General features: G+C 32.7%; 1 protein-coding gene across 1 annotated transcript; it reads left to right on the top strand.

Annotated features, from left to right (window-relative positions):
- The first annotated feature begins 10,037 nt into the window (after nt 1-10,037).
- LOC130450428 (uncharacterized) lies at nt 10,038-11,257 on the top strand. The gene is made up of 2 exons (XM_056788800.1): nt 10,038-10,397; nt 10,526-11,257. The coding sequence occupies exons 1-2, from the start codon at nt 10,038-10,040 to the stop codon at nt 11,255-11,257; spliced, it is 1,092 nt and encodes a 363-aa protein (XP_056644778.1).
- Nucleotides 11,258-18,099: the final 6,842 nt, after the last annotated feature.

The raw sequence follows: 18,099 nt of genomic DNA, 5'->3' as shown, positions 1-18,099 counted from the left end.
TATCATTTAAGAATTAATATTGTTAGATGAACTATGACATGTATTGTTATTATTTCCAATTAATAAATTGATGATAACTAGACTATATATTATTTTTAATAAATTACACCAAACGAAATAGAATTTGTCGATTAGGTCAAATATTATAAATCTATTTGATATCATATCCTATTGAAATCATAACATAAACCGCGTCCATTAGTAAAATTTTCAAAATTAGTTAGTAGCTATAACAGAAAATTCCTATCTTTGCTTAATTATAGATCTTAGTAAAGCTTTTACCACGGTCTTTTGCTTTTCTATCTTGAAACTGTCGAAACAAATGGCATAAGTTTTCAATGGTTATTTGACTAGTTAGTGGAAAAGAAGTCAAAGCAAAAGAAACAAATATAGTAACTTGAAAATCATAAAATGTTGAAAATAATATTTAATGAACCAAAAAAAAAGAAATGGACTTAACCAATGTAAAATACTGATGAGATAATTAACTTATATAAATGGATTTTGACAAAAACAAGCTCTCACTTTCAGCTCTACGGCTTCTGGCGGTGCTTTTGCTTTCTATTAACTATTTTTTTTTAATAATAAGAATAAACAAACATTTAATACGTAGGGGTATCTTTAGAAGGCCTCTAGTAATCGAGCGTACAAGGCTTATGAAGCATACGGGTGCCACCCCAAAAATGAGCACCAAACTAAAGGTGGTGCAAAAAATTTAGAGAAAAATATATAAAAATAATTTGACAAAATGATTAATTTCAGATTTATACTGTGAGCAAAATAATGTAAAGTATAGCAATCGATATTAATGTATGTCAAAACTATGAAGAATTCAAGAATTCAAAAATTAATCGCTATTTTGGGGTAGAGCAACATTTTTCAGCAATCAATAAATCTGAAAATACGAATCAGAGGTTTTTATTGAGACGAAGCAACTGAAAATACCAAAACCACGTTTAATAGTATATTACACTACTAATTAGCTCGAAAACTTCTGCCTGTGGGGTATATACTGATTTTCTTTGTAGCCTGATGAAAGTAAGTCTAATACCAGCCATCAAACAGTGAAAGTCTTATCTTTACAAAAAGAGATAAGAGATTTGTCCAGGTTTGCATTACAATATCTAATTTTCAGAATAAATGAATCATTTGAAAGTATAGATAAACAACAACATAACACAAAAAATTGATCCATTGGAATTCCTTAGTGGACCCGTTGCTGAATCGAATAATATTGAGAAAATATTAACGTTTATAGGGTATTATTCATAATTCGAAATATTTTTTCTATAATCATCTAGTAAGTACTTTTAGTAGAATTTCCGGTTCACAGTCAATAGTTAGTTGTGAGCTGTGAAGTTTGTTTGAACAATAAAGTATGTGAAATGTGGGTTCAATGGCAGACAGTTGAAGAGAGACGCCAAGGAATGTCCAGAGAAGAGATACTACCCAAAAACAATGTTTTTGACAAATAATTATCGGAGTACACACAATTGCAAGCAAGGTATGAAAATTAGACGAAAAATGAATATTCCAGGAAATTTTTCTAAGGAAAAAAAGGTTTTCAATCAAATATGCATCAAGAGAGATTATCTGGGCAAGCAACATTAGCTATAGAGCAATAAACAGTGGGCGAAATCAATTATGATGGGATGAAAGATAATTTGTTGACATTGAATCAAGAAGCACACCTATTTATCACAATAAATGTTGTAGGAAAAAATGTTTGTAATAATGGCAAAACATTACAGAAATCCATCTGATTGTCTGTGAGAAAAATAAAAAATCCTAGATAATTTTTCGCGTTTTTAGGAAATGAGTCGTCTAAAGAGGTGAGAAGGGTATTCTGACCAGGATATTGCTTAATTTAATAGTCTTTTATACGATACATATTCCATATTGTTTGTCATCACTTCACATCCGAGACTAAAGAACAATGAAAACAATGGACTGAAAAGGGAGAACCGGCTCCAAAGAAAGCAAAGATCGTTTCATCTTGAGGCAAGGTCATCGTGTCGCTTTTTTGGGATGCGTGTGGAATAACTTTCATTGACTATCTTGAAAAAGGAAAAACTAAGAACGGCGAGTATTATGCTAACTTATTGCAACGTTTCAGCGAAGAAATCAAGCATTTGGATAGGAAGAAAGTGAAAATCGCTGGAAAGTGTGTATAGAGCCAGAAGGAGATTACGTTGATACTTCTGGGACACATTGGGTACATTGTTGGTTTGGTTCCTTCTTTACTACAATTATTATTATCATTTTTATACTGCGGGGCATATAGCGCCCAATTTCTAAGGCATAACGTCCTTACCAGCATTTCAGCATTAGTAAATATTGAACTTTGACGTGGTCAACGTTTCTCTTGAATGTAGAAAAATTAAAAATAGTAGAAAATGAGGAATGTAAGTGAATGAGGCCTATGTATAGATATTCGAAATGAAAAGTTGAGCAGAAAATCAGATGATACTGGATAAAAACCACGTATACTTTGTCACCACACGTGATATCTTTCGTCTTTCCTCACTAACCCCGTCAAAATAATCAAACAATGGTTCAGAAAAGATTATGTTCAGTTTTCTGTTTGCTTACAAATATATTCAATCATTGATATTCATGGAAATTATTTGAAAGAGTAAATATTCACGCGAAGAATTGAAGGACAGGGATAATGAAATTAATGACATAATTATTCGACCCTCATTTCTATTGTATTGGTATTGGTCATTCATTGTATAACAATTTTATTGAATGATAATAGGAATAGTCCACGTATTGTGGAGAAGAATGTATAAAGAACATATCTCCACCGTGCTAAGATCGTGAATGAATATTAAGAAATCGGTATTGTCAATAAGAATTGATTCTCTTCCATTCCTGAGCATCTATTATCCATAAGATACACTGGAAACAATTTGGTTGAGCTTATTGCGTTGATTCAGGCAATATAACTACCATAACAATACCAAGAAGTATTTAGGTTGTTATGAATTCCCGAGGAGAAAATATTACTTAACAAACATAAATAATACTTTTTCCAGATTTCCTTATCATTTAGCTGAACAAGGATCCATTGTATCACAATATAAAATTAACACAAATACCTAAAACTTTATCCTGCTTTTACACTATGGAATTAAATAACTAAATAAGAAACTATCGTTCTCTTGAAGCTTCTCTTTAGGTTGGTGTTGTCTGGGAGCAGAATTGCCTCGATATTTACATATTTTGATATTTTTGACTCAGGGCAAATTCAGTTGTTACCTACCTTATACTGTCCTATCGTCAGGATCCGATAGAGATCACTACCAGGGTGCATCAACGATGTTCTAAGCACTGCATTTCGGATTATTTGGAAACTGGCACTTCTTTATAGAGGAATATATTGAATCTAAGTCGATTTCAAAATTTGTTCATATATAAGTGATGTATTACAGTGTGTCTACTTAAGTTGGAACCATAACTTTGTTATTAGTGGTTTTATGAAAAAAGTTGTTCCTGATAAAAGATCTGCATGGCCCAAAAGTTGAAATGCAGCCATCATATATCAATTTTTTAAAGTAGTATACGAGGTTTATAAGAAAAATTTGAATTTTGTGGAAGATACTTTTCACAATTCAGAAAAATGTTGTTTTGAATTAAAAGTTATATTCAAATATGCAATTGCAGCCATTTATTTCGAAAATTCAGGTTTTGTGATTATTTACTAATCATTCCGTTCTAATTATTCTGGCTGGATACAATTTATCCCTCTTACCTGTTAAAAATATATGATAACCTTTCTATTTATTACTGTTTTTGAACAATTTTGCTATTTACATACGTAATGAATGCATAATAATTATATACTTTACTCTTGCACGCACAAAATTCAAATTTATTGACAAAACTGCTTTGAAAAATTAGGTTGGTTAGGAGGTAATTGTACACACTGTATAAAGGGCGTTAAAGGAAAAAAATATCAACACATTTTTCACGATTTTCCCGCAACTACGATGGGGTCTAGTTTACGCGACAAAAAATTTTCAATTCACATAATGCTTACTAATTAATAATAATAATAACTAATAACTTTATCATTACTTAATACCAGCATCGGTTATTACTTTTTAATTTTCAAAATTTTCCGAAAACAGTACACAGTGCCGAGTTTTATCAAAAGTATGGTGTAGAATTAAATGCTGTTCAAGTTCATTTGAAATTTTGCTTGATAAATCTAATATTTTGAAAGTTATATTCAATACTACTTGGTACGAACCGTGTAACTAGAGCCATCTATGAGATTCGGACATAAAAACAAATTCATTGGATGTATTATCTTCCAAAAAATGTTCATATAAAGATTTAATACTATATTACCAGTAGTTGCGGAAAAAAATGTGTATATTTTGTTTTCTTTAACGCTCTTTATTTTGAATGACGTTACGAAATGTTTTTACTGAGCAAACCTTAAATATTATCAGTTTTCTATCTATCCTAAAAATGGGATAATCTTTTTTGAAACACCCTATTTATTGACATAATGGATTACCTTTCCAGCAGTTACCAATAATTTGTAAATTCAACATGTGGCACATTTTATAAATTAGGTTGTCACCTATGTATTGACCACTCTAATTACCAAATATTAACTTCATTGAAATAGTCAATTCGGTAAAGTATATCTGAGGAAATATCATAATTATTGCTATTATTTAATACATGGAAGAAGGGAAACACGTATTATACATAGAACATAATTTTCCCGATCGCCAAAAAATTAATTCAGGGAAAACTATGTCACATTCCCGTATGCCGTACATTGCTGTATCCTATTACTCTTTTTGATATTTTGTTACCAATTGAGTTATTGATAAGATTTTCAGCAGCATTGGATTATCTTAATTTGTCAGAAACAACTACCTACATATAATTCCTTATTCAAATATTTCGTAATATCTTTTACCACGATGCCAACTCTGTTTAAAGCAAAAGATAAAAGATTATAATTTGTGTATAAAGACCTTTTTTCGACTCAATATTCATATTCGACGAGAAAAGGTTACTTTACATACATGTAATGAATTTTGTTTACGCATAATCCATTTACGACATGTGCAATAGACTGAACATATAATAAGTGAGACAGACGCATATATGTCTGCACCGTCAAGTAAAGTCAGTTGTCAAAATGAAACTGTCATTCAGGGACACCAACCTACAACAGAATATTACCAAAAATCGCTTAATACTGGAGTCGATTCTTTCCCAAAAATACCTGTGAGAATAATGTTGTTCTAAACAATTATTGTTTGGAAAAATGATGGAAATTATTTCTCATTATATTCTGCATATGGAATTTTCCATTTTGAAAGTATGGAACCGATGAGAGAAGTTTTATAACATCCGTAGAAAAACAATATGTCCAATTTAAAAAAAAAATCTAATTTCAGTAATTTGATGCCATAACAATTTTTAGTTTTCGATAATTTTCTTTAGGATGGCATTTATTAAGATTAATGATCATTTTACCAGAGTATAGAAGGTCGATGACACTGATTAACATCCCTCAGGACGTTGGTGCCGGAACATAATAAAACTAAAATTGATTTTCTCTTTCCTTGTTCCGAATTTTCTGTATCACACAATATTAGGTTTGTATTTTAAATTATACGAAACAAAAAGAACGATTATAGTTATAATTATAATAATAACATTCAACAATATGTAAATGATTTTAAAATTCTTTGAAAATATTTTAATAATACTTTAGATACAAAAATAATCTCAATTTCCACAAACAAATTAAAGTAAGACAAATTGACGCAAAATACAAGTAATCAAAATTATATAATACCTAATCGTTTCAGAGAAAATGTGAATTTGAATGATTCGCTTCCGATTTATTGCATGAAAATATCTTAATAACAATGTATAACCATGACAATAATTGATTAATTAACTCGAATATATAAAATGGAAAGATTCTATGAATCTCATTGTTCAAACATGAAGATTCTACAAATTCTGTTTGCTATATTGTTTTACGCTGTGTTGGTGACAACAATTGAGGGTGAGTGTTAAATTTCTCATAACAAAAAATTCCTATGTAACAGTGGACAATATAACTTTCTTATTTCAAAATAAAGACACTATAAAATATTATCAGTGTTGTTACGTTTATATTAACTACGATTTTTTATATTTTGAATTCATATATTATCCGTCAAAAGTTTGTGCCCACTCCATAATCAATTCAATAAATTTCAAGATAATAAATCCGCTTCAACAATTTTCTTTTCATACTGTTAAGCGAAATAATAGTGTCCGTTATTTATTTATCTTATACGAGCCATGTTCATATTTTGTCGATGAGTGTGACAAGCTAAAACTTGTAAGTATCGACTGATTTACTTATTATTTTCCAGCTGTGAATGATTTCTGTGTTTATGATTGTGGTTTAGTCCTATTTATCCCTGTAAAACGCAAAAACGTAATGTGATTTATACTTTGAGTTCAAAATATTTTTTTGAGTTGTGCATATAAGAATTGTTTTTATTCTCAAAAAGTTTTAAAATGGTTGAAACCAAGAAACTATCATTTGAAACTCGTGCATCAGTCGCAAGTCTTTATAATCCAGGTAAAAGTATTCATAACATTAAAAATATCTAGACGTACCGTGGACTACAATGTAAAAAAAAATTTATCCACCAAGAGCTAGAAAATGTTCAGGGTGGACTAGAAAATGTCTGTCTTCAAGTACTCATGCAGTGGAAAGGATATTGAAAGAAACTAACTTTTTTGGAAAGGTATCAGTGAAGCAACCTCTTTTAAGACATTAAAATGAAATTAAGAGATTGCATTGGGTAAAGAATATGAAATTTGCTAGATCCATGTTTAGTTCGGACTATAAAACCCGGCGGAGGTTCGGTGATGATTTAGGGATTTTTCGGAGAAAGTTTGAATGGAGATATTATATAAATTCCTTGAAGCGTTTCAAAGATAATTTGAAGGAATACCTGTTTCAACCTAATTGAGCTGTTGTGTTGGTCCTTCTCCCACTTCACATCTTTGAAATATCCTGAAAAACGTGACCAACGATTCAGGTGCCCAGAGATAGCAGCTTAGATCAATGAATCAAGGAATCTGTCTTTGAATACTCCTGCAGTGGAAAGGATATTGAGAAAAACTAGCCTTTTTGGAAAAGTTTGAAGCAACCTCTTTTAAGACATTAAAATGAAATTAAGAGATTGCATTGGGTAAAGAATATGAAATTTGCTAGATCCATGTTTAGTTCCGACTATAAAACCCGGCGGAGGATCGGTGATGATTTAGGGATTTTTCGGAGAAAGTTTGAATGGAGATATGATATAAATTCCTTGAAGCGTTGCAAAGAGAATTTGAAGGAATACATGTTTCAACCTAATTGAGCTGTTGTGTTAGAAAGGAGAGTCCTCCTCCCACTTCACATCTTTGCATTATCCTGAAAAACGTGATCGACGACTCACGGGCCCAGAGATTGCATCTCAGATCAATGAATCTAATGATCTGCCTTTGAATACTTCTACAATGAAAAGGAGACGTCAAAATAAAATTAAGATGTTGCAGAGGGCTAAAGAACATTATAAGAGTTTTATGGAATCAAAATTTGAGGTTTTTGGAACTGAGATAAGGAAAAGAAGACGATTTTTCCAAATTGTTATAAATAACGCCAAAATTGCCAAATTATAGGGTCGGCAAAAACTTTTGACTGGTAGTGTATATTTAAAATGCAATTTTTCACAGGTGGGCAAGATACAGCGGAGGGATCTTCGACGGAAAATGTGAAATCAATTCAAAATCCGATACGTCACATAATTGAAAAAAGACATGTGGATTACGAAGCTAGCTTTACCAAAAAGTAAGATTATGAATTCGTTATTCTCAGATATTTGATCATAATTTCATATTTTAGAATTTATTGTGATTGCTTGAAATTTCTTAATCTACGATGAGAAACTGACTATTCAATGATAAAGTTACTTTATTGTGAAATAAAGTTGTTCAAAAATTCATATTTAGGAAGTTATGCAAACCACGCGTTTATCTTCATCTTTACCTTCTCATTTTTCTTAAATCACTTTCCACTAGGTCACTTTTTTTATATTGGTAATAGAAAGTAATCGAAGGGATCTAAATCGGTTGCCTATAGCGTACGAATGGGCAGGTGTGTTTTCGTGATAAAACTAAACTATTTTCTTCAAAAAAAGAGTTTATTTTTTCTTAAGTTTGACATTAATACATATCATAAAAATGTCCATGATGAAAGATACCAACTCCACTTTTGTATTTGACAATTCTTACTTCCAGTAGTTTTACGTGTCATATCTAATGAATTAGTTTGGCTCTTTTTAGTTGCATAATGATAATGAGATATATTCCTATATTGAAATGAGATGATTAACAGAAATGTCTGTAATTAATAGACACTATTTGTTTAAGGAGCTCCGGCGGTAATTACGGAGGAGGAGGAGGAGGAGGAGGCAGATGTGGTTGATATATTCGATTTAAAGGCTATTTCTTGTGAAAATTAATTTTAAATAATGCATTAAAAAGGATATTCAGTTAGTTTTGAGTAATTATTATAACACATGATCCTACAAACAATTGTCTAATTTGAGTAAAAATATAACCCTTTTTAACCCCTTCATAAACCGGTGCTCTTTACTATTGTTTGCGTTAGTGAAAGTACTCTTAGTTCTGATCTGGTACTACCTCACTTTATAATTCAGAATTTCGAAAAAGCAAATTATGTTTCAAAACTTTTTTTGGATGTATCTTCATGGAAAGACATTTTTTTCATATTCTACTCTATTTTCATGGCGAAGTACGATGCTTCAGCGTGGTTTGACAAGATCGATCCTAAGTTAAAATTCTTATCATAATCGAATTTTGATCTCGAGTCAAAACACTCGAAATGAAACGAAGTTCAAACACGAAGCGTGTGACTGCACTAATCGACTCCCCTCAGTTTGCTCCTATTAAATGTGTAACTTATTTGAGTATTGAGGTCTCTTCTTTGGAAATTTTCGAATTTTTCGAATTATAAGCAGCAGCAACTGTCACTTCAACGTCCATAATGCCAAGTGCGTGGCCATCCAGTGATTGAGTTTCTCGCAAAGCTGCACGAACTTCAGTTAAACTTGTTTTCCATGCTCACGATTGGTTTGAATGGGACGGAATTGTACGACGATATAGTGAAGGAAAACTATTAATAATATTGAATACATTCAGAGAAGTTGAAAATGATTAGATAAACAAAATGAAATTAACAGTAAAAACCAAAAACATAGTAAAATGCCACGAAAAATATAAGAAGCAATATTATAACAAATTTAGCTTTCTTTACAACCGTCATAGCATAGACCTGTCCTTAGTGGAAACGGACAATACCTACAAAAGCACTTTAGTATTTAGCATTTAGGATCGCAAGCAAATATTATTATACAGCTAAATGTCTTTATTGTAATAGAATAATCAGCCTTATGAATAATCGATAAATAGTATTTTAGCACTTATAATGTTATCCCTTCCACCTGGAAGAATATATTGTTACGAACTCGTACACTAATATAGACCGTGAAGCCGGTTCTATTCTAATATATTAATCGATCTAAAGTTTGGTGGATGCAACGGGTATTTTTTGTTTGGGAAAATCAACTTGCTTTTCTGACTATTGTGAAAGGAGAATTTTCTAAGAAGAATTTGTTTGTTTACGTGAAGCTAGTGATTTCCTGAAAATCGACGATTCTGGAAAGAATGATAATATACAAAACGAACATTACATTGGTATCAAGTGTTAGGTTATAAAAATAAATGGTTGGGTAGAAATGACTAATAGACTAGGCGACTCGAAAATGACGGAACTGAAAGCAGAATTTGACAATCGCGAGATGAAAACGTTCGGTAAGAAGAGTGAAATAGTAGAAATACTGTAAAGTGACGGATTTCATCCAGGACTATTTTTATGAAGTTCAATATATCTCATAATATGAAGGCAAATATTTCTAATACCAAAAATGATATTACTAGCGGAAAAACTTGCCAAGGTGCAAAGGCTAGCAGCCATAGGCATAACGGGAGCACAAAGAAGCACAACCCAGGCCGCACAGGATGTACTGCTGAATCTGAAACCACTGGATCTGCACATAAAAGGATTAGCAGCTAAAAGTGCCCTCAGACTGAGGGAAACTGGGCTGTGGAAACAATCCAACTATGGGCACACCAGGATACTAAGGGAGATAGAGAATATGGCGGATACAGTAGACAAAGGTGTGTTGGAACAATGCACCGACTACACTACCGCCAAACTGACTTTTGATATAGACTTGAACATCCTCATACCAACGAGAGAAGACTGGGAAGAGAACCCAGGAACAGTAAGTAACTCGATCTTACGACGGGATCTTACGGACGGGTCCGTAAAGGACGAAGGACGGGAATATACTCTGAAGTTCTGGGAATAAGGGAATCCTTGAGGCTTAGAAATGGCTGCAACATACTGCAGGCCGAGCTGCGGGCAATAGAACGAGCCGCGGATCTAATCCGATGCAGAGATGAAGCGGTGCGTGACATCACAATCTACACGAATAGCCAAGCGATTCTGATATTACTATCGTCTACGACAGTGAGATCTAGGTCAGTGGTGAGCTGTAACAAAGCCCTGTCATGGATTCGTGACCGAAAGGTTAGACTTTGCTGGATACCTGGACACAGCAATGTAGAAGGGAAACAATTGGCAGACAAACTAGCCAAATTAGGAACGACCAGGAGCGGGGACAAAGCGGTGGGCTTGCCACTACCACCGATCAAATTGCTGAGAGACGCGATAGATAGAACATTAGAGGGAGAGCTTGGCAAGAGATGGAGTAATAGAGATGACTGTGTTATCTCACGCTCCTTGTGGCCGGTGTTACAGAAGAAGAAGACAACAGAACTGCTAGGCTATGGGAAAGCCTCGATCCGAAGGGTCGTAGCAGTGATTACTGGTCACTGCACAGTAGGCTCTAGACTTAGGAAAATGGGTATCAGAACCAACGATCTCTGTGCAGAATGCATTGAAGAGGAAGAGGTAATAGAACACCTAATGTGTCACTGCACAGCATTGGCGTCGAAACGACTACAATGCATGGGGAGTGAAACATTGGAATGTCTAGAAGAAACAGCGGACCTGAATCACTTCATTGCAAACCGGAGAAGGGAGCAAGGGCCTGGCAACGGAAGAGATAGGGAAGGGTAGTGAAATGGTGCTGATTGAAAAGTCAGCAAAGGCATCACAATGGGCCTAAGGCCTCCGAGTGGATCTCGGCTGAAAAGTGGAGATCACCCTGTTAACCTAACCTAACCTAATGATATTACTGCTAATATGGACAAGAATAATTTACCTTTAAAAAATATTAGAATATGGAGAGATATTGTTTTTTATTTAGTTTTAATTTAAGCTTAGAAGTTTGTTTTGTGAGTTAGTTTGTTATTTTTTTTGTTTCAAAGTTGTTTTGACCACAAAAATTGCATGTAAATGATCCTGTAGTCAGAAATAATCCCCAGAACGGGCTGATTCCCGAAGACTAGTTCTTGGAGTCTCAATAAAAGTGTACATATAGGTATTCGAGGACAATTAATTTATTATCAAGATCGCAAACCGCATTGGAGATCTAAGCAAATAAAATATATTTTCACTCAAGCTGACTAGGAAATAGAAATTCACAAGTGGCACTCACAATTTGGAATCTTTTTGGCACTTTTGACAACATATGTATTTCTTCAATTTTTAAAATTAATTCGTAGTGGAAATGAGACTGATATGGTAAATAATGTGTTCGTATGATTAGCAATTGTCTATATGAAATCTACCGATATTTTTCGTAACATACCAAAAAGTTGATCAATCAATGTTATTCGTAAAACGATCCAAAAACGGTCGCTAATACTTCCGTGATCCGTAATCACTAACTTCTTTTATAGACCCTTATGGATGGTCTAATTTTGTTAAATGCTAACAGTGGATTATCTTCAACTTTAACACTGTATCGAATCTTCCAAATAATCTTCTCTCTTCTTATCCAATAACTAAAATACAATCTTTTCTTCAATAAGATTGACAAAGAAGGTTCAAAAAATGGCTTTGAGGTAGAACTCTCTTTCCAGAAACCGAAATCTTCATAAGGATATCCAGGATCAAGTTATCAACACTAACAACTACAAGAAGTTTGTGATGAATAATTCAATCCAACAAATCCATATAGTGTCGACAAATATCAGATATTATATAACATATGCGTGTTGTGTATTAGCTAATACTAACTATCTAAACCAGTGTAATGAATTGTGCAACAAACAAATAGGCCAACAAGCTCGTTCTTATCAATACCCAAAATATTTCAAGTACGCGGATCACAAAATTGAGATTTAACAGATGTGGAAATCGTCGTAGTTCTTATGTCAACAACCGGCGTTGTGCTGGAGCATCGCTAAACTGGGATTCCAAAGACCTCCGTCGACTTGAATTGAGCTTAATTATTTTGATACGTACGCTGAATAGGTAAATGATACTGGCTCTAAGCCGAGTAATGCGAACCGCATAATAAAATATTACATATTCATTTTATATATTACCTACCATAATATATTGAGTACGTTTGTCTCTTTTAACACAAGGAAGGGTTATTATGAAAAAAATAATTACGGCTATAAAAATTAATTAGTTCCTAACAGGGTCTCCAGTTGCGAAGTAATGTAAAGCTATTAACTTTCCAATTACCGAGATGGTTGATGTGATAAATTATTCTACGAAATTTCATTAAAACCTTTTCTCTTGCACGTATACCTTTTTCGTTTACATTTCAAATACAATACAGGACCTACAGGATGTAACTCAATAGAATATCAGTTAAACATTGCTCGAACTAATTTTGGAAGTAAGTACTTTTATATAAATCTAAAAGTGCTTTCAAAATATCAATTTTATTATGTTTTCTGTTTTTTTCCACGTTATGTGAATTATTCACATCACTACAGACACAATAACCAATAACGGTATAATGGTATAGTAGATTGGTTCCCAAATTTTTTTGTTTCATAGATCATTTTCAAAATTTTGCTAGATCCTGTGGATCCCTGCAGTTACATCACTACCAAGTGAAGATTAGATTTATATAAGAAAACTTGCGTTATGGCTCAAATTCAAAGACGAATTAACAGTTTTCAAAAACTAGAATTTATCGCTTGATAGGGTTAATTTTTTGATGATAATATGAACTAAGGAATAAGGGCAATCCTCCCGTTATGTGATATTCAGTTTGTTAATAAGTTTAGACAAGATATGACGAGGGAAACGCGCGATCAGATCTACCTGCAGCCAGCAGAATATCTTCAAATTTGATTTCAAAATCATCATGCAGAGCAATCAAATGTTTAACACGTATGTCTGAATATCTTCATCAAGGAATTCTACTTGCAACAAGTTTGGAAGTTGAAAATTTGCGCTGACCAATATGTTACTTCATAAATTTCATTTTACCAAGAAAAGCTGAAATTACATCATTTGATTGAGGTCATTAAAATTTTTGAACAAATCTGTAAAAACCTCGATATCTGCTTTAAAATTTATCAGGTTTTCTTCTAAATCAGTATCTTCACCCTCCAGAAACTCTAAAACCACGTTAATAAGTTAAAAAAATCTTGATAAACATGTACCTTTCAACAACCAGCGTACTTCGGTATGTAACAGCAGTATCTTTGTCATTTTCATCGCACAATTGTGTAAATAATCTTATATTCAATGCATTGTTTCTTATTTTCTTAACTGCATTAATGAATAATTGGATTGATGCAATCTATCACTCAAATTTTTCGCTCCCAGATGTTGTCAGTGAATACAGTGATACAGTTAATTTTTACTTCTGGTATAATTCTCTTAATATGGCTTATAAACAGATATAAATATCGCCCGAGCATGACAGGAGCTCCTTCTGTTACCACCAAAAAAACATTTGTGATTGGAATAATTTTTGTCTTAAAAAAATTCTCCAGGACTTTGAATATTGATTCACCTCTACTGTTCATCTTCAAAGGTTTCACTACATTGATAGTTCTTCACTATCGAAACCAAATAAATTTTCATGGACCACAGCTTACGATTGTGGACCCCCATTTTTTGTCACGCTCTACGTAGATCTTCGTCGAGTCTTCTGTGGACCCCTGGAAATCACTGATGTAGTGATTGACATCAAAATCGGAATTTGATAATAGACCCATGATAACCATTTGTTAAATTAAATGCTGCAGACAGAACCACTGTTGGGAAAACACTAAAATCATAGCTCAAAAATCTAGGAATATAATTAAGTGAGAATACTGCTCAATTAATACAAAAAGTAATCAATTTGATCGGGCGGTGAAACTATAAGAATGAAATTAGCAGCTTTTTCTAATTTTTCCCAAATATCAACAAAATCCCTCCCGTATCTATCATATATATTTCTTATAAAAAGTGAAATAAGAATCCATACTACACAAACATTGAGTTCACTCTATAATGAATCAAATTTGTGTATTGAACGTCTACGAACTTTATTATCGATAAGTTCAATGTGCACACAAAACGATTTAAGAGTATAAAATCACATCATCGACGAACACTTTTACAAAAGATAACCATAATAACGGATTTGCTCTTAGCTGTCTGAAATTTCTACAGAATTTACAATATCATGGTCAAAAAACAGTATTACTGTTCTAAGAACGTAGAATAATCAAAATTCATTGTTACAAATTTTCAAAGATTGAAACATGAGTCGTAAAGCGCTCTACGCTTATGGAACATTATCATTGAGCTACTGGTAGAGCTTGACTGGTAACAAACGGTTGATAACCTGAATAAAATAAAAATAAACTACAGCATACATCTTGTGGACAATCGATGCCTAGCTCAGAATGATAATTTTCAATTATTCTATGCATTTTTGTAAATAACAACATCCTGTGGCACTGAATTGCTGATTTATTCTCCCTGCTGAAATGGTAAGTGTCTCCGAAATATATATGATCAAATGATCACTTTTTTCTTTAAATAATAATCCAAAAAGAAAGTCTCAATCTTCAACCCAACTTTTGGCAAGCTATTAGACATCTCATCAAAAATTCTCCTCACTCAAGAATTTTGTCATAATTCTGGATAAATAGTAATCAGACGGTGCAATATCTTGACTGAATGCTGGATGTAGTTGAGGTTCAGTATCACCAAACTCTTCGAACTAGTCAGCATAATTTTCGCAGTATGTGGTTAATTATTGACTTGTAAGAGAACTGGTTACCTAAACCTATGTATTCGAAGTACAATAAACCACAATAGTTCTCCCCAAAACACAACAAGATTTTTCGCTCGAATGGACCTCTCCTTGCGACATGTTCCAGTTATTGTCCTTTATCTAACAACGAAAGTTTCAAATATATACATTAGTCAACGGAATTAACAATGCGTCTAATAAAATAATCATCTTTTGGCAGGCAAAGAGCTGTTTTCATACCTCTAGTCGACATTTGGCTTGAATCTCGGTTAACTTTTACAGATCTTACCTAATGATTTTGTATGGCTATGTATGGTATATTTAGAAGGTCCAAAAGGGTATTCAATCTCGATAAATTTGATAAATACTGTATCATTAGTAAATTACTATCAGTTGTCGGAAAGTTTCTGATCGGATCGAATCCATATATTTCGTTGCATTCTGATTCAAATTCATGAAATTAATTCATTGTCATCGATCCTTGATACTCAATCTTTTCTCGTCGATAGCTTCAAAAAAGTTGATGGAATCGCGCTTCATAATTGTATTTTCGTCATCTGAACATCTCTTATGAATGGAACCAGCAAATTCTGAATACATACACGCCAAACTAATAGAATAATGTTAATAATGAGAAGTTTATGATTATGATGATTATGATAAGGTGATTTCGTGGTTTCAGAAAGACGGAGAATCCCGCAAAGAAAGGCATTGGACTGTAAAAGATGATGAAAAGCTCACAGAATTTGAAAATTTTTCAGTTCAGTTCGTCGGTTGACTATTAAAATGATTAAGAAACAGTTTAAGGTCATTTCCGTGAGACTAAACATCAAGAACTATTGTATGTTCAAATTTGGTAATGCGCCTTGTCACACAGCACCTTCAACAAAGGGTTGAGGCTTCTCAACGTTCTTGTTCATCTGATGCGAGTTCTCCTGATTTTTACACTTTCCTAAATTGAAGTATTGGAAAACGTAATTTTGGGTCATTATAAAACTGACCGATATCAGAGTTCTAGCAATTCTATAGGGAGTAGAATTACTTTGAAGGGATTGATATTTAGTTCTAAGTGTACTTGGATAATTGAAAATTAAAAAAGCAGTGTATTATCTCATTTTCCTACTTTTCCTTGTGTTATTTCCCCATACAAATATCGAAATATAATAGTTTTTGTTCAATTTCCAGCTTAATTTTTGTACAATATGATTCGAAGTTTGTAAAATATGTAATTACAACAACAGTGAACAAAAATAAAGAATATTGATCATAATGCGAAATATATTTCAATTACATTTCGGAATATAACCAATCCTTAATTAAGTTTGGATGATAAGTGGAAAGTAAGCAACCATTTTGTGCCCCGTCGTCGTCACTCATGTAGGTAATTATATATTTGCATAATTACCTTTTCACAAATTGATAGTTCACATGTTCCATTGCATTACCCTAAATGTGATATTATTTGTTCTATTTTCGTGTTTTATCGTGGAAATTTGTTTATAAACCATTGGGATTCTCACAATAAATTATTTTGCAAATAATCGAAGTACCGATTATTCGATCTATTACCATATTCAATATATAACAAGTACAAATAATAATCAACGTTTCTTTGAAGACCGATTTCTGAGATTCCAAATTAGAACGAACCAGAAAATCAGCAGTACAAATAGAAACTGAATTAGATCATTCCAAGAAGGTATAATGACACAAATATCCCAACTGAAATTTTACTTCATAGTATTATTCCAAATAACTAAATATTGAGTAGAAAATCTGAAACATCTGGGAATAAATCTTAACAAACGATTCATATGAAACACGTTGGAGCTTATACTAAAAGTGCTTCATTGGGTAATTGTTAGAAAGATAGTTAGAATATTTATAGAATCATGTTACGTGAAAAATCTTTTGTTGGGAATTACTTACAGTTGGCGAACCAACTGACACACTAACCACCAAGATGATTAGATGTTAAGGCGGATTCACACCAACAGGCACCGCCCGTACCGTGCCCGCCAGTGAGAACACTCTCATTGAGATCCCAAGGCAGCGATCTTGACGTGACTGTCTCTGACCGTGACCTTATCTGATTGTGCCCGTTGGTGTGAATCCGCCTTTACTTTACCAGAAGTACCTGGCCTGACCTAGAGATGCGGTAATTGCTAGAAAAATAACTATGTATTGAAAAGTATACAATTTACACAGTGTATATTTCAAGTTTTAAGATTTTTAAGATACCACGTTGTTTGGTATTTGTTTGTCAGCGTAATTATTAGAATCTCTGGCTGTGTTTTTACCAATGATTCAGTATTGTTTGCTAAAAATTAATAGTAATTGAAACATAATTATTAATATGAGAGCAGGTATTAAAGTTCATCAACATGATTTAGTGGGGCAATTGAACTTTATTATGAAAATATAGAGAATATTAAGAAATTTTCTGGGAAAAAATAAAAAATAATAATATTTGAACCAGTACTTAATAGTGAAAGCTGCGTATATCTACTCGAATAAAGGTACCAATGTTTACCTAGAACATTAATTTCAAACAACTTGCCACCCCTTTCAGCTTAAACGATAAAAAAATTTAACTTATTATAAAAACTGAGGGTACATTTCGAACTATCGAAGTTTTTAAACATGTTATTAGTATACAGTACTCGAAGATGTAATTTTACTATTTAGATATTTTTTGAAGGCTTAAGAAGATGATGTATATTTCTGTTTTCTTCAATCCATTAATCAATTATGAATTATAAGGAAAAGATCAAATCGATTCCTGCCACTTTCA

The sequence above is a fragment of the Diorhabda sublineata genome, chromosome 11, assembly GCF_026230105.1.
Source record: "Diorhabda sublineata isolate icDioSubl1.1 chromosome 11, icDioSubl1.1, whole genome shotgun sequence".
Taxonomy (NCBI): Eukaryota; Metazoa; Arthropoda; class Insecta; order Coleoptera; family Chrysomelidae; genus Diorhabda; species Diorhabda sublineata.
Note: the sequence above shows the minus strand (reverse complement) of the source record. Positions and strands in the feature narration are given on the sequence as shown.